This window comes from Brassica napus, chromosome C6 (assembly GCF_020379485.1).
Source record: "Brassica napus cultivar Da-Ae chromosome C6, Da-Ae, whole genome shotgun sequence".
In the NCBI taxonomy this organism is placed as follows: domain Eukaryota; kingdom Viridiplantae; phylum Streptophyta; class Magnoliopsida; order Brassicales; family Brassicaceae; genus Brassica; species Brassica napus.
Genome location: NC_063449.1, coordinates 30946199 through 30965223, shown reverse-complemented (window position 1 = coordinate 30965223; position 19025 = coordinate 30946199). Strand labels below are relative to the sequence as shown.

The window sequence follows — 19025 nt, the reverse complement described above, 5'->3', positions numbered from 1 at the left end:
TTAATATTAAAAATATACTAAAATATATTATCTATGTTAGTATCATTTAAATTTAATTACACATTCTATCAAATATAAAAAAAAGTTTGGATTAATAAAATTATTTTATATGTTTGCACCAATTTAATTATATATTTAATAGTTACTGAACTTTAATTATTTGATATATATTAATTATTTCATAATATGTAAAAATATTTAATACATAAAATAATTTTTATATATAATGTTGATGCCGCGCAAAGCGCGGATCTTAACCTAGTTAAGCATTATGGTGAAAGCCTATTAATGATTACTAAAAGTTTAAGATGAGGTCAGTAGCATAAAAAGTAATTACTAAAATCAATTAAGGATTAAGTACTAAATGTGCTAAATGTACTTCAACTTTAATAGTTTAGAAGATAGATGATATAATAACGCTGATCATTGCAATTAACAATCAACATTTTCCACAAATCAAGATGTTAACGATGCGGAAATCATGTAGTTACGCACCATGATTACCTCACTAATCCCTCACATTATCCTAATACGTCACAGTCGATACGGACCAGAATATCTTTCATAATTAAATAAGTTCAGCTGGCTTGTCCCTTTTATCTTCTGGTATATCACAGTAAATCCACACTAAGGAGTTTTCAAAAAAGAAAAGTAAAAAGTCATTAAATCATGGAGTTGCTCCTATGTTAAGGAACACTAGAATTGGTTTGGAAGTTACCAAGTCAGACACAAGTGTTAGCTAGCAAGCTCCTCCTAATTGGGCAACAAAAATTACCCCATAAGTCATTATTCTACAAACTTACCTTCCTAAAGCACTTTCAGTCTCACCATTTGTGGTAAGAACCAGTGCAAACAAGAGATACCACAGAACATGTCAACATGTATTTCTGAAATTTATGTTGTATATGTGACTCTCCATTCTGGTACTTATGCACCTAGTAGTAGTTTTTACTTTTTACACAATCACTAAAAATTGATCAAGAACATCTTCAAATCCTTCTTTCATTTCCCTATTATTTTTGCCAAGAATGTTAAAATATCATTGCGTGAAATAAAAGTCAAAATTACAAAATGGGCTCAACCGGATGTAGAATCCCCTAGACTATATTTGCGAAGTGATTTATACACATGTCGTCACTACAATCATTCTCGCTGAAAAAGATGACATGACACTTAAAATAGATGACATGGTTTTAGAAAATAGTGACATGGCATCATATTAATTGTGAGATGTAAAATTTCCTTATAAAAATTTAAATTTTTTTGCAGAAATTTTAAATATGGTAATAAAAATAACTCATATATCATCATTAATGTCAATTTTCCATATAAATATTTATTTATGGTAAATTATTAAATATATTAATAATTCATATATCACAATTCTCACATTAATAAAAAATAAACTAAATAAAGTAACACTAATTCAAAAAAAGAGTTGATAGTTAAATATTTAAACATTATTTAAATTTATCCGTTCATCTTCATGATTTAAATTAACAAAAAGATTTTTCAGTTTAACTAAAACAAAGAAAGTCTCAAATTTATTAGAATTTATATTTATATGTATATATATATATGTATATATTTAAAACTAGATGGGAAGATATATATATATATATATTTAAAATAAATAATCATTAAACACAATAATATAATTAAAACTATTTTTATAAAATCTAATTTTATCTTTATTTAAAATTAAATCAAATCAAATTTAAATAATTATACCAAATCAAAAAGAATAAGATTACAAAAATACGTTTATGATTTCTTATAACTATTGAAGCTAAAATATAAATTAATAATGTTGAAATATAAATCAAAATTTTCTTTTGAAATAAAAAATGTTATGTTAAAAATTACTATTTCTGCACATGGCGCATGAAAACTCCTAGTTTATATACTTGATTCCAAGGCAAACATGGTAAAAACATAAAAGTAAATATAATTGATACAATAGAAATTTAGCTTTGTATCGAACATGACTAGAGCAGCGATACAAAATGAAACGAGAGATGTCATGTCAAGACAAACACTAAAGGAAAAGCTCGAAGACAAAGTGAATAACAAAACATCAAAGCGTACAAGAAACTGATTATCAACCTAAGTCCTTTCTCTAAAGAAGCAGAAGGATGCCACTTGAGGATCGCACTTGTAATTACCAAAGGAAAACAGAATAACTTCACCTTTTTCCAAAGTAATCTTATATATCAACTTTTGATATCAAGATAAGAATCAAGTCAAAGTGGCTAAAAATATAATTTCTTTTGAGATCAAGATAGTAATCTAGTACCGTAGGAAAACTGTGAGGAGCACTGGGTGACTTTTCATTTCAAAGTGGTTCAAAATATATATTTCTTTTTTTTAATAATTAAAAAGGAAAAATAAGAGAATTTAACTTTTTCGGCGGCAAATGAGATCCTTGTCAAGAAGGTAGAGCTAGTTTCATCAAATGATCATATGAAGAAAAACGTTTCTTCTAGAAAGTCTTATGGAGGAAACTTGGTTAAAGGGTCTGTTAAGGATGAGACTAATGATTGCTCTAGTGATGGTTATGTGAAGAAGGAAGTCAAGCCTGAGAACGTTGAGTTCGAGGGTGGTTTTGATACGGGGACTAATGAGTTTAGAACCGTGTGTAACGTAGAACGTGTTGTGCCTGAGAGTATAATCGTCTTACTTACGCTGCTTGCCGCTGGGGACAGACATTGGGAATGTTGGTTTTTGGAATTTGGATTGTGAGGGTGAGGAACACGTAAACTTCTTTTTGTTTTTTTTTTTTAATTTCATAAAACTTAGAATTTGAGGACAAAAATGAATAATAGAGACTTTTCCATTTATAAGAGAGTTTTTTAAAACATGTAAACTTTGGTTAAATTTGATATACAAAAAGTTATTGCCTTGCATAAAAATTAAAGGGAAATTGGACTGTATAGCAAGGAAAAAAATCATAATTCACCAAATAACCAATTTCCCTAATTTTTCTATACACACCATCATATATATATATAATAATACAGTATTGTCCCTTCTTGCAACCGGCGTAACCTGCAAAGAAAAAAAATTAAAATTAATAATATTATGTGTAAAAGTAAATTATGGCTTAATTGTCTTTACATCTTAGAAAACGCTTACGAGACGATGTATTATAGTTGAAGTGGAGAAGGAGCAATCCGAGCCTCTTTTTCTTCTCAAATTCGTGGGATTATTAATGAAATTGTATTGTCTATGTTGATGGTGAAGGGTTGTAGTGGATAATGGAGTTTCAAAGATTCGTATGGTGTCTGCACAAAAGTTGATCAGAGAAGATGAATTGTATATATTCTGCTACTATGCTATTTTATTATGTTCCATTCCATTTGATTGTTACTAAAATGCTTTATTTTGTTTATAAATATAGTTTTTAATTTTTTAAAGTTCTTGTTATATGTTTTTGAACATGTAAAAATCTCACTATGATCTATATTGTATATTTAATATTACATAATATAGTTTAGTATTACATAATATAATGTACTTTTTATATTTGATATTTAGGTTTAGATTTTATATTTAGGTTAGGGTTTAGTGATTATAGTTTAGGGTTTAGTATTTAGAAGGCGAAGGGGTATTGTTGGCGTTATCACTAACTTCTTCCATGTAATTATAGACATAACTTAACCAGTATATATTATGTCATTTATTTTTGTTCCATTCTATTTGGGTTTAGGGTTATATTTGGGTTAGGATTTATATTTGGGTAAGGGTTTAGTGACTAGAGTTGGTTTATATTTGGGTTTAGGATTTAGTGATTAGAGTTTTGGTTTTAGTATTTAGTAGGTGAGGGGTATGGTTGGGGTAAACATTAACTTATTCCATGCAATCATATATATTTCATAATTTCACCAATATATATGTACTACGCTATGTATTTTGTTCCATTCTATTTGGTTTTTGGGTTTATATTTGAGTTTATGGTTTAGTGATTAGGATTTTGGGTTTAGTATTTAGTAGGTGAGGGGTATGGTTGGTGTGAACATTAACTTATTCCATGAAATCATATATGTTTCATAATTTCACTAATATGTACTATGCTATGTATTTTGTTCAATTCTATTTAGGTTTATGATTTATACTTGGGTCTATAATTTATATTTGAGTTTAGAGTTTAATAATTAGAGTTTAGTAATTAGGGTTTAGAGTTTCGTATTTATGAATTGGGGGTAGGGTTCTATACTGTTTCAGTGAAATGGAATAGAACACTACGTGCATATGTATATTACCGTATATTATTTTTTTAGATGTTGGGTCCAGGTAATATTTAGTACTTAAGTGTTGCTTAGTGATTGAGATTTAGGGTTCAGTATATATGAGTTGGGATAATGTTTAGTATTTAGGGTTATAAGTGGAGTTATAATTTTATACTATTTCAGCGATATGGAATAGAACATTCGGTGTATATATATGGTTAATGAACATGTGACGTGGATGTTTGATATGTGATTATAAACACGGAACAAAAAGAACGAGGTCACCTACTTTCTCACTTGCAACTGGAAACCTGTTATGAAAAAGGATAGAACCGGATGAAATGTGTTCAAAGAGTCTGACATTAAATTATGTCAAAATAAATGCTACTCACCTAATTTATCACTCAAATATGGCTATTTGGCCAATAAACCCAAAATTAAATGGACTAATTCTAGTACTAGCCCTAAACCTTGATTAAAACATGGTTAAAATAAGATTGGGCTTATATGAAACAAAAGCTAGCCCTGTAATTAACATCCCTAGCTGGACAGGTCTATGTTTTGGACAAGAAAGTAGCAGCCTGCATAACCATTTTTCAATCAGAATGAGGTCAATGTGGGGTTTGGTTCTGTCATACAGGAACGTTATTTCTGTAAATCCTCGTGTGATCTTGTATTAAACCTGAACTGAGTCAAGAAATGAAAGCAAAACAGGCCAATAGCGTCAACCACTGCGTTAGTTCCAAAAGCAAAACATATCCTTCTTCATCTACCACCTAAGTTTCTTTTCTAATCATCTCACTGAGGTCTAGGGTGAATCCACATTTGCTCGATTCTCACCTTGTTTCTGTACATTGTCCTTGTGTTCCTTGCTCGGTTTAGACTCATCTTTTGGTGGGAGTTTAGTAGATTGATCGTCTTGGGTTTTGGTTGGACCATTCCCTGAAGGTTTCTTTGCTTCCAGAACAATCTCTTTTATAGTCTCTTCGATTTTTCCCAGTCTCTTTTTCATCTCAGCTAGCTCTTCCTGAGACTTGGTTGCTTCTGCTTCTCCTAAGGCCTTCTTTTCAGCTTCTTCTTTCTCTTTCTTTTCTTCTTCTTTTCTCTTCTTCTCTCCAAGTTCCTGAAAACAAGTCCAATATCATATTCATAAGAGCCATACGCTTAGAAAATATTAGCAACACTGTCCAGAATAATAAACATAGCTCATTTCTCTGAGGAAAACTTATGAGCAAGAATGAGAAAACTCACAGCGTCCATGATCTTCATTTTACGGCGAGCATATTGAGCAACTAGATACACAGCTGTTACAAGAATAAACAACATCCATTAAAATTGAGACCTTTGAACAGAAAAAACACTTAGGGGGGGGGGGGTGAACCGATAATACCTAGAGATGGCAAGCAGACGATAATGAACTGCACCACATGCCAGTCAAGCCTAAACACAAAGTTAAAAAAAACCCCATATGACTGTGTGCATAACTAAAACAAGAACTCACATTACTTCAAGTGATCTTTCCACTTGTTTCAACCTTAAAGAAGCTAACTTTCCACAGTTCTAACATTGTCTGAGCTTATACCAGCCAAAGATGAGATCTTTAAGGCAGAGAAAGTACCCAAATTTATTCTTCTTGGGTGGTTCAGTGAACAAGATCTTCGCAGCCGTCACGAAATCGAGCTTATCCAGTTTCTTGTACGTCTCGTCGTATCGAGAAACAACAACATCACTCAATTCCGTCTTCTCCGGTTTGTTCTCTCCTTTAGTGCACATCCCTCGGATCCTATAGTGTTTCAACCGGGTCGCGAATCCGACCCACGAGCTTCTGCCGCGAAGCATCTTGATTCCTCCCGGCGGCAACAACTTCACTACGACTCGCGCATTCTCCACACAAGTCAGCGTTTCAAAACGCAGCGTTGAGGCAGCTGGGTTTCCGGTTTATCCGAATCAGACCGGGTGTTGGGTTATGGATTGATCATTTAAGTTATACCCATCGGTACGCTATGATTTAAGAAATTCAAACCGGGTTTCTTTTTTTTTTTTTATCGCTTGTTAGATGTTTATCTGACTAGTAATCAAAATTAGGGAACAATTAACAAACTTAGCATGTAATGACACAGACTTGAATCTAATTTGTATCTTTGTCAACAAATATTTGTTTCCTTTTTATTTTTCGAATGGTCTCTTTCACTTTGCCTTTTTCCAGCTCTGGTTACTGTTTGTAAGCTAAGATGTGGACATCTTTCTCTTTTTATTAATTATTGTATTACGCCTTATGGAAAAATATATTATTATTAATTTTGCTAATGCAAATTAGTGGCAGGCCTCAAATATATTTCATATTTTTCAAGACAGAAAGTTGAACTTTTCATACAACTTGAAACTCTTTAGTTTATAGTAGTTTTTACAACATCTTACACTTTTTAATACCAGATGTCTAAAAAATAATAATATATGCTTTAAGCAGAAAATTTGCTTCATAATTAGCCGCACCACTTCCACAAATTAATTTTAATTTATTACATTTATAAATTTAAAAAGAAAAAGGGTGGGGTCTCGAGACAAAAAGTTGTAGCCAAAGATACGGAATATTAAGCTTTATATTGGACCCCATAATAAAACTGTAAATTATTAAAGCATATCTCCCATATTTATTTAAGTTTTTAATTTATAAACCATAGTATATAAGGTAGTTAATTGGTTCATGAATCATGATGGTCTCGTTTATGAAAAAAATCATAATAGATATTGCCAAGTGAAAATAAAATATATTTCTAAACACAAAATTGTATTTATTTATAGAAGTATATCGTTAGGCATTAACTTATAGTATAAGATTCGGAAACTAATTAGCTAAACCAAGTCTTTTCTTCGTCTTCGTCTTCAACTTTTTAAGACAACATCGTTGGCATTTTGTATAATTTATGCTAAACTGAAAAGAGTACATTGTCATCAACTCGTATAGTTTATATAGAACCAGTCATCTTCCACCGTCAGAACTTAATGCCGCCGGTGATACTCTACCTGAAAATGCTCTGCAGGAAAAACTCAAGCGTCGTGGATAGAGGAAATGTTCCTGTGTATCTCAATGTGTACGATCTAACTCCCATCAATGGCTACGCTTACTGGTTTGGTCTTGGTGTTTACCACTCTGGTGTTGAAGGTAAGTCTTTGAGATTCTTGGCTTTTCATTTTCTTGAAACTTCACATCCAGGTTTTAGATCTAAATAGTGATTTTAATATTAAATATAATATCAATTTTGATAGGATTCTCTTGAGAATTAAAGTCATATAACAAGAAACTGTGTTGCAAATAATCTTTATTGTATTTTTCTTGAAGAATTTAGCTTAATTTTTTTTTATATAGTTCATGGTATAGAGTATGCTTTTGGAGCTCATGAATATCCAAGTACTGGAATATTCGAAGGAGAACCGAAGCAATGCGAAGAGTTTACGTTTAGGAAATCAATTTTGATTGGTAAAACGGATCTTGGGCCATTGGAAGTGAGGGCTACGATGGATGAACTTGCAGACAAGTACAAAGGAAGTTCTTACAATCTCATTACCAACAACTGCAACCACTTCTGTGACGACACGTGTATGAAGTTAACCGGGAATCAAATTCCTAGTTGGGTTAACCGTCTTGCAAGAATGGGTAAACTCTTTGGTAACACCCCTTGATTCTTTACATTTTTGGTTTATTTCTTACTGAAGCTGGTAAGGGCATCCGCATTGGAGTTTCAAGACAAAAGTTCACACGTTTTTCGAGAAGAAAAAATATTAAAATAATCGGATTTTAATGAATCTGGCTCGTGCAGGTTCGCTGGAGTGAACCCGGGTCGTTACTGTTCAGCGGGCCCCACGCCACGTGGCGGCCCGCTATTGGTCAATCAAACGAAAAATAAAAAAAAACAATAAAAAATTCACATGATGAACCCCAACCGGGGGTTCATTAATGCGGCTGCTCTAACTAATGTTTGCAAATGAGTATAGTGATGCTAATATTCACTAGCTTTTGGTTACATGTAGAATAATGGGATGGTTAAGTTATTGAACAAAAAACCAGAGCGGGTTCTGAGCATAGCCAAGTGAAAACCGAGTCTAGCTTTAAGAATTATCTATACAGCCCTAGATTGTGAACCAAGTTCTGCTTGAAAGATTTTTACTTTTATGCTTGTGGGTTTATTGATACATATAGTATGACTTGGCCTTGGCTTTAAGTTTCACATCATTATGCATTTTTGAACATTCTTGAAAACACCCTGTTTCCTTGCTCGTGTTAAAATATAGGATTCATATGCAACTGTGTACTTCCTGCAACCATAAACGCGACCAAGCTCGGGGACAACCGAGTCAACCAAGACAAAACATGTGAAGCAGAAGCTAACACGAAGAAACTGACGAGTGTATCAAGCAGAGAGGGGTCTACTACTGATACACCTTCGCCATCATCTTCATCTCCTTCAGTTCAAGTTCGTGGCCGAAGCAGGAAAAGGCGTCCTCGTCGTGCCATGCAACCTTCATCGACATTGATTCTCAGCTCTTTCACCACTTGACCATATAAAATTCACTTTTAATATTTTCTTTTTAACTAGTTGCAGTTGTGCTTTGTAATCTTGTTAAAGAAGTAAAGAAGAAGAATCAGTCTATGGACTTGCTTTTTATGAAACTATAAGGAGAATATATTCCATAAACCTTTTAAACTGATATGTCACTTTCAGCAGTATTTATTCAAGAAATTTAAAAATAATAAAATATCATCTGCAAACAAAACTTAATGATGAAAAAGCAACGTGAGCCAACCACACCAAACCTTAAGACAAGAGCAGAACATTTGAATAAAGAAACTCATATATATGGCAACCATTATCTGTTCATCAAGGGTGGGTAACAATACTCAAATTCAAAGTTATTAGACTGTGATTGTGTAACTTTCAGGCTTGTTTTTCGCGCAACCACTCAAAAAAGTCGTCAAGAATTGATGGCCAAGCAAGTTCTAGATTGTAGTTGGTCATGTCTGGGAAACTTATCTGCAATGCAAAAACAACTCACATTAGATGCAAATACATTTGGTTGAAGAAGATGGCCATCACGGAGGAAGGAGAAGTACCTCATTGCAGAATCGATAGAATCCCCTCCATTGGTCCATGTTGATGACTTTGTAATCCTTCTGGATCTGTTCATAATGAGATTATACAACTGATAACTACTTTGAAGATAGATAAAGAAGATGTTTGAAGACAAAAAGGTGGAGCCAAACCTTTAGGTAGTCTATAAAGTAGTCAACCTGGGCACGGAATGTTGATCCTAAGACCATATCTAGGAGTTGACATATAGTCTTAATGTCTAAGAACTTTTGTTTTTCTTCTGCATGGATAATAAAAGTAATAATAGTTATATCAAAGGTCACAAATCATATAGTTTCATATTCATAAGGCAGTGGTAGATGCTTTTACCTGTCAAACAATACTGGAAGGCATAAGCATAGAAATCTGCAAATTTCAATGGCTCTCTGACCTGAAACAACGAAGAAACATTAACACAATTTAATCTTTAAGAGTATCTCCAACTCACTCCTATATATTTTTTTTTCTAAAATAGAGAAACTATATTCTGTCTAAATATATTGATGGGTTAGAGATGGTCGTATGATATCAAGAAGATGCTAATCAATGTTAACCAAAGAGATCAAGCAATGACGAGAACCTCTTTCTCGAGTTCTGGAAGGGCTTTCTTCAATTTTCCGATCGTGTCAACTTTTAACGCCTTGAGTGCTATTCTCCATTCAGCCTATTATAGGTGTACAAAACGAGTTAAGATCATACACAAAAAGAAAGAAAGTAATAAACAAGAACCTAATCTTCAAATATCAAAGGAAAAAAGGGTTTGTGATTCAATGTTATTACCTTGGTGAAGTAACCTTGTCTTTCAGCCTTCATTCTCCTGTAAGAAGCGAGTTAGAAAAAAGGTATAAAGGATATGCACTTGTGCTCGGAACCAAAACATATAAAGAAGAAGAGTAATGGGTTACCAAGCTAGCATCAAGATCCTGATATCGGTATGAGGAACTTCCAAACTGGAGCAAAGTTTCTCAATTCCTTCTGGACTGTTAGATGTAATAAGAAGGTGTTAGAACTTGTTGATGAATGAGTTACATTCTAACAAAGAAGAGGAATGTGATATTTTGAACTTACTCAATGACACCAGAAGATGCATTAGCATACTTATCAAACAATTTATCTGTTCCATCCACCTCTTTGGACTTTTTCTTATTAGAAGCTGTAACAAACACAAAGATTGTTGTCATAACCAAGTACAAAAGCCCATAACATCGAGTTTTTCTTAGACTAAAGATGAAAATCACAAAAAGCGAATTCCAAGTTTCTATGATATAAACCCTAAGGCGAGCTATGTTATTGTGGTACCTGAGGGAACGGGACCAGTGGCTGAAGAGGTAACTGAATCAGGGTTACTCCGTTTCTTGGACGGCTTGGACGCAGAACGAGGTGGCATATCTAAACCGCAACCAAAGTGCACACTCACGACGGGGAAGCTTCTAGCTCAAGGAACTAAGGAGGCAAGGTAAAAGAGACAGCGAGAGAAAGCTTAGGTCAATTTCTCGTCTTAGCTTTTTTATACGTATACAGGCTTTTATAGACGGATAGACTTAATCTTTTTCTAGGAGATAAAAGTAAAACTAATATTATTTTGGTTTTTTTTTTGTAACTAACTAATATTATTGTCAACTCACCCTCTCTTTTTTTCTTAACATCAATTTACCAATTTTCTAAAAAGTTTATTTAATCAGACATCTTTTATTTTATCTTATTTTATTTATTTTATGTTTATCTAATAGTTTTCTCATGGTACATTCTACAAAGTACTTTCTAACCAAAAAAAATCAACACAATTTAGATACAAAATACCAATGTTTAAGAATTCAATACAAATATTGTTTAAATCTCATTTTAGAAAAATCGTTTAAAACTGTTTTGCTTTTAAACGATTTATTGTCTAGACGGAATTTTAGAACATTGCAAAATACATTTAAAAACAATATTGCAATCTGGTCAGTTTTTCAAGAGAAGAGTTTACTTCCCCTTCTACATCTTTTTGTTTTTGACCTGATAGTGTCCATTAATATTTATAAGATTTGGCAAGTTTCTAAAACAGGAGAAAATCAAAATCACTCACTTAACGCTTCTAAATATTAGGTAACATACACACGACAAAGTCAACCGAGTCTGTTCCACTGACGACTAGTAAGAAAATAAGACCCTCCTCAAAAAAGAGTTATTAAGTAATGCATGGGTCACTAAGCTGGTGCTTGGCCTGTCTCTGAGAGATATAGAGAGAAGAGAGAGACAGCATCTTGCAGATGTGATGATCTTACATCTTCTGGTAAAGGAGCTTTGAAGGCTGTCACAAAACAGCTTAGCTGAGAGTCTCTATCAGGATACACACTCAGACCTGACAGAAGCAACTCGCAGATTTCTTCTGCCATCTTTGAATATGCGACTCTGCAGCCATCAAACAAATAAGAGAGCTTGTGCGTTTAGTATTTGTTGTAACCAAATTCAATAAAATGCTAAGAATTTTTTTTGTGATGCACTTATAATCTCTCTCAGATGTTTGACCCGTATCTGTCCACACAGCAAACTTGAGCTATGTAGTCATCAGAAGCCAACTGCTTAGTTTAGGAGCCATTACTATGGATGCCACCAAATTTAGAAGGATCCATTTAAAACTGCTCCATTATGTATGACTTTCTAGGTTATGGTAATATGTAAGAAGAGGTCTTATTGATTTAAAATCTTATACAATCCGGTGGACCGCATGAATGAACAAGGATCAAACAAGTGCATGCAAGTAATGACTAGTTCTTAACGATTCGATGCTATTGGCAAGTATGCGACATGTGAATTACTTACCTTGCTTCAACTGGTAATCTATCACCCCAAACAGCCAATGACTCGTTTAAACGACCGACAAAACTTCTGCACGACTCGTTTCTGCTCTCAGGGGAATCCTATCGAAGCAAAAGTTGTGTTGCTCGTGTTATGCATATAATTTACAAATCGAGAAAGAGATCATTATGGCCATGATCATAGGGGGTTTAAAGCAATTTCGGTGAGTATCAGTACAATAACCTATATATTGTACAGCCAGCTTGATCAACACCCGTCAAATTGAAGTTTAAGCAATTTGAGAATTTCAGGAGTTTAATCTCAAATTTAAGATTCTAACGAAGTAAACGTACCAGTTCTAGCATTGTATCAGCATCTTCTTCCAGTGAACTCTTTAGTAAATAGAAAGACATGTAAATCCCAGCACCCAAGTCCCAGTTTTCAATCTCAGACTTGCGATCGTCCATTGACATAGCAATTCTCCATATTTCTGAATGGTTAGCTGCATTTGTCAAAGATTAAACATATCACTCCAAACAGATCCTTCCAACACTACACCGGAATTGTGTTCCAGTTGAGCAATTGAGTCTGCACATAAGGAAATAAAGGAGCTTACCTGACAAAAACAATGAATGAGCAACTGATGTCATAAAAATGGAATGAGCTCTTTGCCAGTTTGCGCATTCGATGAAGTGGTCAAGAGCCTTTAAGAAATCTCCGTGGTAGTTGTAATAAACTGCCTGCAATAAAAGAAAATAAAATAGCAATTAGCATATCAGTATAAGATTGAAAAAGGCTTTCTATAGTGTCCTTACCAGAGCTTCGTCCATCCATTCAGAAGGGATACCCAAGTCCTTGATAAATTGCCGCTGTGATTCCATAGCACTCCAAGTTTCACAGAATTGAAACAGGATTTCTCGAATGACAATGACGTGTAGATATGGATGATCTTTGCGGTAGGGTATGTGAAGAACAACGTAGATAGCCCAATGACAAAGGCCCTGAGAGAGAAGCTGTGCAACAAATCCCATATCGATAGCGTGAAGGTCATCTGAAGTGAAAGCTCCAACTGCTTCTAAGATTCCTCGGTAGTGCCATATCATATGATAGTCAAGTGGATCGTCAGTTGAAGAGAAGGCACTGAACATGGTCTTCAGAAAACCAATTTCTTCCTCTTCTCTGCTGTGCAGAAGCATAAGATAATACAAGAGGTCAGAATGCTTGGTGTTGCTTACAACGCCATCTGAAGTTCCTTCGTCAATATATATTGGGACGGGCCAAGGAGCCTTTTCCTGATCTAGTAGGAGTTGATAATTTCTGAAGATGACGGGCAATGAACTGTCCGGAGACAGATGATGCCACATTAACAGCCCTAGGAATCTCTTCCAGTCAATTGTAAAATCTTGTATCGCATTGTGGATATTACCAGCAAGCAATTCGTAAAGCTTTACTCTATCCTTCTCAATGTAGTTAAAATCCAGCCCGTTCCTTCCCCAAAGGTGAAGCTGCTGCATGATATCATTGCGGTTTACAGTTGATCCACCAGTCTGGCTCAACAAACAAGCTAGTCTAACATCTCCCTTAGATATGGCAAGTTCCACAGCTGAATCAAGCTCTCGTCCAGTTAGAAGAAAGAACAAGTGCTCAAGGTAGCTAGAACCATCTAAATCATCCACGTCTTCTTGTACACGGTGACTGACACACTCTTGGAGCCAGCAACTGAATTCTGCTCTTCGGATACGTGGAAGAGCTTCTGTATCAACTTCTGCAGACTCTTCTTTGACATCGTGCATCATGTCTTCCTCATTATCCGAAGCTGCATAACTCAAACGTTCAGTACTCTGTCTCTCAGAAAAGAGAACTTTTATGAGTTCCCACACCATGACTTGGTGAGTCGAAAACAGCTTCGCTGAGGTGGACAACCCAGCAACCTCCAGCTGTTTCTCGATTATATCAATATAGTTTCGGCAGATATCTGAAAGAACCACACGATCAGTGACAACTCTCTGAAGCTTAAGACTGAAAGAGCCAAACCTGATTTCATCGTCTTCATGATACAATTCCCTGTGGAGGCTTAAGGGAGTCTCAAATGCAGAGTCGATAAGTTCTTTCTGAACTTTTTCCTTTTTATCCCGAACCACTTTGTCCACTGCTATCTTTTCTACACTGATCACAGAAGACAATACTCTTTGGGAACTAGAACTGCCTATTGGCTTGCCAGTGTGAAGAAGGACGCCATTTGGGCCCCAACCTGCACGGAACGACCTTCCCATGAACAACGCTGCATCTACAACATTACGGGAATAATTATCAGTTACTGGCGTCTCATGGCTGATGTCCAGCTCGAAACCTCCCATTTTCGACTTCCTCACTGCCAGGTTCTTGTTTTGTTGGACCATCAGGATACTGCCTGGGAAGCTTTTATCATTACCAGGGTTATACTCCAGCAAAGCAAGCGGTGTTTTCCGCACAACCGGCGGAGTGTCTTGATGACTATTTCTTTGAGAACTTCTCTGTGAAGGTCTTGCGTTTCGTTTAGTCAAGGATGTCATGTGAAAGGAAGTTTGATCTCTAAGATCCTCACTTCCGTCAAGATCTTCATTAGGAAACATAATCATCCTCATTTCTTTCATCTTTCCTGGATCGAGTCCTAGATGGGCCGGAAGAGAATGAGAAAGCTCTGGCTCAGAAGTTTCCATTTTATCGATGTCAGCTACCACCATATCACTATTCAGTCCTACACGATTCTCCAAACCTGGAGTATTATCATCGGTTGCCATATCTTCTGCCTCATCATCACTCAACCCAAATCTGCTGAAATGGGGAACCAGAAACTTCCATAAACCATCCTCAGGATCAAATGAGATGAATGTTGCCCCTTGTCTTTCAGCACTCTGTTTTAACTTAGAAGAAACATGGCCAGCCCGCTCTTTCCCACAAGCTATGTCAACGAACAGAGTGACCTCAGCAGCCTTGTTAAGCCCCTCGCCAACAGCAGGCTTGGAGCTCTCATCATCATAAACACTGACTTCGTGCCTTTGAAACTTAACAATCTGATCCAGATCTAACTTTCTAACATCTGTACTTCCGAGAAACTTTATAAAACCGTAACCAATCCTCCCAATAGTGAAATCAGGAACTCGGCTGCAATAACCAGGGCTTTCAATTTCTCGCTGAACCAGCTCGTTCATGGACGGCTTCAAGAAGTAGTCAGGTGAATTCAAGGAAGGCAATGAATCTCTGATGCCTTCGTAATGTTCAGAGAAGATAGAATCTCCATCTAAAGAGATCCTTCTTTTCTTTCGTGAGTCCAAACTTGTAGCCATAGTTGAAATCTCTGTCAACAGAGTTCAAATTCAATATCAGATGATAAGTTCAAATAGAAACCTAAGCAATGCAAACGAATCCTTTGAAACTTAATGAATCTACAGAGGGAGTCGATACAGTGAAAGAAACCATTAATAGATGAAGTTCGCAAGCATGATTCTACGCTTAAACATCAATACCACACACAAGCTCCACTGGAAAACAGATTCAAAAGAGTTACCCGGAGCTGGAAGAATAGAAAGAGACGCCATGATTCACCGAAATGTCGAAATCGGTAAAGCAACAGCCTAGGGCTTTTCCTATCTTTCCTGTGCCTTTTTCCAGATCGCTACAACGAATCCGTTGCTCACGGACGGTGTTGCTGAAGGACGGCGGCGACGACGATCTAAAACCCTCTTGCTTCTTCGTCTTCTACTTACACACTCTAAGTCGCTGGTGGAAAAGGAGGTAAAGCGCTCGAAATTTTGTTAGATCTGCCAGCTTTGGTTAGGATCCGTTTTCTGACCCGACCCAACTAAAAACATATAAATTGTTAATAAATGGGCCAAAAAGCCTAATATTTAGGCCCATTTTCATTTTTTCGTGTGAGTAGCGTCAGATAAACGTTTCGCCGGGACGTAAATCTGACGCACGAACGTCAACAAGACGCAGGGGTGGGACCCTTTATATATATAGCTTCTCTCCCATTTATTTATTTTTGTGGGACTCAATTCGTTTTCCCTCCTCTTCATCTGCTTTAACGGCAAAGACTCATCTCCGACGACGGACCTTCCTCTCTCTCTCTCTCAAGGTATCTCTCTTTCGATTCTTCTCTCTGGTAAACCTCGTTCGTTGAGGAGCATTACTTTTTTCGCCTAAATCGAACCTTTTTTTCTACAGTTATTCCGTCGTAACGACCTCGGCTCGCGATAATGGTTACCTTTGGTGCGACGGCGAACAGTAACCCTAACAAATCTTTTGAGGTAATTCTTCTATGGCGGTTGATTACTCTCTTTGACTCGCTTAGTATTTAGTGTGTTGTTCTGTTACTGCGTTGCGATGTTAGCTTTAGGTTTACAAGATTCGTCGACTTCAATCTTCGTACGTATCTTCACGTAATGGTTTCGATTGTCGTGCAGGTTACTCCATCTCCATCGGATTCTATCTCGAGCTTGAGTTTTAGTCCAAGAGCCGATGTACTCGTCGCCACTTCTTGGGACAATCAGGTTTACTTGATGATTATTTGCTTCCTTTGTTTCCTTCGTGGCTTAAAATCTAAACGTGGTTTTGTACCTCAAGAGGCTTTCTCTTGTAGATCGCTTGTTTCTGAGACATGTGGACTTGCTTCGTATTGTTGTTGTTGCAGGTGAGGTGTTGGGAAATATCCCGTAGTGGAACCTCTCTATCAAGTGCTCCAAAAGCATCAATTTCACATGATCAGCCGGTAACTATCTTGCCTTCTTTTTTTTTTTTAAATCTTGCTTTCGTGTGTGCATAGAGTCTGATGATTGTGTATCTCTTTTCTTTTACTTGTGATGAAGGTTTTGTGCTCTGCTTGGAAAGATGATGGAACCACTGTCTTTAGTGGAGGATGTGATAAGCAAGCCAAGATGTGGCCCTTGTTGTCAGGTGGTCAACCTGTTACTGTTGCTGTGCACGATGCTCCTATTGTTGACATGGCCTGGATCCCCGGAATGAATCTCCTCGTCACTGGAAGCTGGGATAAAACATTGAAGTAAGAACGGTTCTTCTTTATGTTTTATGACGAAATCAAGCAAGTGGTAGAATTGGTTGACTGATAAAACTAATTTATGTGCGTTAGTTTTATTTATCTAACAATGTGTATTGTTTTTTCCTTCCAGATATTGGGATACAAGGCAGCAAACTCCTGTGCATACCCAGCAGCTTCCAGATAAATGCTATTCATTGTCTGTGAAACATCCTCTGTTGGTGGTCGGAACTGCAGATAGGAATCTGATTGTCTACAACTTGCAAAATCCTCAGGCACGATCTTTTGCCTTGCTTTTCTTATGTTTATGACTTGTGTATGAGCTCTGAGTGCTAAAGGGTGCTGAGGATCACATTGTTTCGAGAATTCATGGATTATTTTAGCACCTTATGGATATGGATTTACTATTTCTCTTGTGTAATGAACTTTTTTGTTAATTTGGTAAACTGCAGACCGAGTTCAAGAGAATCGTGTCACCGCTGAAGTACCAGACGAGGTGTGTAGCTGCCTTCCCTGATCAGCAAGGATTTTTGGTATGTCTTCTTGTATATCTTTTCAACTACATTTTTGTTAATTCAATGGTACAGGAATCTAGGTTGTTTGCTGATGATTACATTTTGCGTTGCTCTCACGCTCTTTCATTTGTACAAATGTTGTCGTATTCAAGCTTGAGAAGTTTCTGTTGGTTATTTTAGTGACAAGTAAAGTTGGTAGTTGTTTAATCAGTCACATCTTATCTAGATCACACAAATCGTTCAATATGTAACCAGATCCGATGCTCTCTCTCACTGTAGGTTGGTTCAATTGAGGGGCGGGTAGGTGTCCACCATCTGGATGGTTCTCAACAGGACAAAAACTTCACATTCAAATGTCACAGAGATGGGAATGATATCTATTCTGTCAATGCTCTGAACTTCCACCCAGTAAGCTCTCTTTGGCTTATGTGTTCTTAAGCTTCAAAACACCATGAAAGTAGATTGATTTGTACAGATGGTAATTGTTTGGGGTGTGTAATATGAAGGTACATGGCACTTTTGCCACTGCTGGCTCCGATGGGGCGTTCCATTTCTGGGACAAGGATAACAAACAAAGACTCAAGGTAATCATCGTGTTGCATCTGTGTTTTTCTTTGAGATTTTTGTCTTGTTAATATATAGAATATCTAAAAGTTTGTTGTGCATTGTTTACTGATGAATGTCAGGTGATGTCAAGGTGCAGTCAGCCAATTACTTGTAGTTCGTTTAACCACGATGGGTCCATATATGCCTATGCGGTATGCTACATCTTTGTTTTACACTTTATCATATGATGTTACATGTGCAAAAGGAAAAGAGTATTTTTCATCATAATACAAATGACTATGGAGAAAATAGAATAAAAGTAATGTTTTTCTTTCCATTTGTATTGTAGTCGTGCTATGACTGGAGCAAAGGTGCAGAGAATCACAACCCGGCAACTGCGAAAAGCAGCATCTTCTTGCACCTGCCAGAGGTATGTGTGTAGTGTGTAACTCTCAACTCATAAAAATATTTGTCATCTTTCCAAACATTATTAGTAGGAGGAGTGTGTATTGATTTGGTTTGAATGAATTTGCAGGAAAGCGAGGTGAAGGCGAAGCCAAAAGTAACAACCAGCAGAAAATGAGATTTGCTAATTGCTTTTTAGTTTGACTTCTTCTTCTTCCCTTTAGTGGATGGTGTTTTTTAGCTTTCTTCATTTCGTTTTGGTCTTAAACATGAATTGTCTTGTCTAAGTACTACTCTCTAAAACATAATGAAAAGCACTTTCCCTCCTAATGCATCTCCTTTCTCTACAATTGATAAATTATTAGTGTCAGAAATAAATAGACAACTT

The 19025-nt window shown here is 36.0% G+C and overlaps 5 protein-coding genes across 5 annotated transcripts; 2 read left to right on the top strand and 3 right to left on the bottom strand.

The window, feature by feature from the left end:
* Positions 1-4877: 4877 nt before the first annotated feature.
* LOC106404643 (protein MNN4) lies at positions 4878-6376 on the bottom strand. Its single transcript, XM_013845345.3, has 4 exons — positions 5848-6376; positions 5620-5669; positions 5481-5533; positions 4878-5352 (listed from the first exon to the last, which is right to left on the bottom strand). Exons 1-4 carry the CDS (start codon positions 6066-6068, stop codon positions 5038-5040), a joined length of 639 nt encoding a protein of 212 aa, XP_013700799.1. The 5' UTR covers positions 6069-6376; the 3' UTR covers positions 4878-5037.
* Positions 6377-6899: 523 nt separating this feature from the next.
* Positions 6900-8912, top strand: LOC106404753 (deSI-like protein At4g17486). The gene is made up of 3 exons (XM_013845435.3): positions 6900-7392; positions 7597-7884; positions 8520-8912. Exons 1-3 carry the CDS (start codon positions 7233-7235, stop codon positions 8783-8785), a joined length of 714 nt encoding a protein of 237 aa, XP_013700889.1. The 5' UTR covers positions 6900-7232; the 3' UTR covers positions 8786-8912.
* Positions 8913-8929: 17 nt separating this feature from the next.
* On the bottom strand, positions 8930-11232 carry LOC106405301 (DCN1-like protein 4). The gene is made up of 9 exons (XM_013845868.3): positions 10655-11232; positions 10424-10508; positions 10261-10335; positions 10136-10172; positions 9936-10019; positions 9686-9746; positions 9490-9596; positions 9340-9405; positions 8930-9259 (listed from the first exon to the last, which is right to left on the bottom strand). Exons 1-9 carry the CDS (start codon positions 10740-10742, stop codon positions 9164-9166), a joined length of 699 nt encoding a protein of 232 aa, XP_013701322.1. The 5' UTR covers positions 10743-11232; the 3' UTR covers positions 8930-9163.
* Positions 11233-11407: 175 nt separating this feature from the next.
* Positions 11408-15941, bottom strand: LOC106406544 (nuclear pore complex protein NUP96). Its single transcript, XM_013847235.3, has 6 exons — positions 15684-15941; positions 12952-15473; positions 12753-12876; positions 12490-12638; positions 12161-12258; positions 11408-11749 (listed from the first exon to the last, which is right to left on the bottom strand). The coding sequence occupies exons 1-6, from the start codon at positions 15712-15714 to the stop codon at positions 11545-11547; spliced, it is 3129 nt and encodes a 1042-aa protein (XP_013702689.1). The 5' UTR covers positions 15715-15941; the 3' UTR covers positions 11408-11544.
* A 153-nt stretch (positions 15942-16094) lies between these two features.
* Positions 16095-18967, top strand: LOC106404761 (protein RAE1-like). Its single transcript, XM_013845443.3, has 12 exons — positions 16095-16253; positions 16343-16425; positions 16582-16668; positions 16809-16886; positions 16984-17177; positions 17305-17446; positions 17624-17704; positions 17966-18094; positions 18193-18270; positions 18373-18444; positions 18582-18662; positions 18768-18967. Exons 2-12 carry the CDS (start codon positions 16375-16377, stop codon positions 18813-18815), a joined length of 1041 nt encoding a protein of 346 aa, XP_013700897.1. The 5' UTR covers positions 16095-16253; positions 16343-16374; the 3' UTR covers positions 18816-18967.
* The last annotated feature ends 58 nt before the right edge of the window (positions 18968-19025 follow it).

Bases quoted from the DNA above. Each gene is read 5' to 3' on its own strand.
- LOC106404643 (XM_013845345.3), bottom strand. From the start codon at position 6,068: ATGCTTCGCGGCAGAAGCTCGTGGGTCGGATTCGCGACCCGGTTGAAA. The intron at 5,670-5,847 runs GTACTTTCTCTG...CTTTGTGTTTAG, and splicing joins CCCAAGAAGAATAAATTTGG to GCTTGACTGGCATGTGGTGC. The intron at 5,353-5,480 runs GTGAGTTTTCTC...ACTTGTTTTCAG, and splicing joins AAATGAAGATCATGGACGCT to GAACTTGGAGAGAAGAAGAG.
- LOC106404753 (XM_013845435.3), top strand. From the start codon at position 7,233: ATGCCGCCGGTGATACTCTACCTGAAAATGCTCTGCAGGAAAAACTCA. The intron at 7,393-7,596 runs GTAAGTCTTTGA...TTTTTTATATAG, and splicing joins TTACCACTCTGGTGTTGAAG to TTCATGGTATAGAGTATGCT. The intron at 7,885-8,519 runs GTAAACTCTTTG...GTTAAAATATAG, and splicing joins TAACCGTCTTGCAAGAATGG to GATTCATATGCAACTGTGTA.
- LOC106405301 (XM_013845868.3), bottom strand. From the start codon at position 10,742: ATGCCACCTCGTTCTGCGTCCAAGCCGTCCAAGAAACGGAGTAACCCT. The intron at 10,509-10,654 runs GTACCACAATAA...TGTTTGTTACAG, and splicing joins CACTGGTCCCGTTCCCTCAG to CTTCTAATAAGAAAAAGTCC. The intron at 10,020-10,135 runs GTAATAACATTG...CACCTATAATAG, and splicing joins GACAAGGTTACTTCACCAAG to GCTGAATGGAGAATAGCACT.
- LOC106406544 (XM_013847235.3), bottom strand. From the start codon at position 15,714: ATGGCGTCTCTTTCTATTCTTCCAGCTCCGG. The intron at 15,474-15,683 runs GTAACTCTTTTG...CTCTGTTGACAG, and splicing joins TTCTATTCTTCCAGCTCCGG to AGATTTCAACTATGGCTACA. The intron at 12,639-12,752 runs GTAAGCTCCTTT...TGACAAATGCAG, and splicing joins TCATTCATTGTTTTTGTCAG to CTAACCATTCAGAAATATGG.
- LOC106404761 (XM_013845443.3), top strand. From the start codon at position 16,375: ATGGTTACCTTTGGTGCGACGGCGAACAGTAACCCTAACAAATCTTTT. The intron at 17,178-17,304 runs GTAAGAACGGTT...TTTTCCTTCCAG, and splicing joins AGCTGGGATAAAACATTGAA to ATATTGGGATACAAGGCAGC. The intron at 18,095-18,192 runs GTAAGCTCTCTT...TGTAATATGAAG, and splicing joins ATGCTCTGAACTTCCACCCA to GTACATGGCACTTTTGCCAC.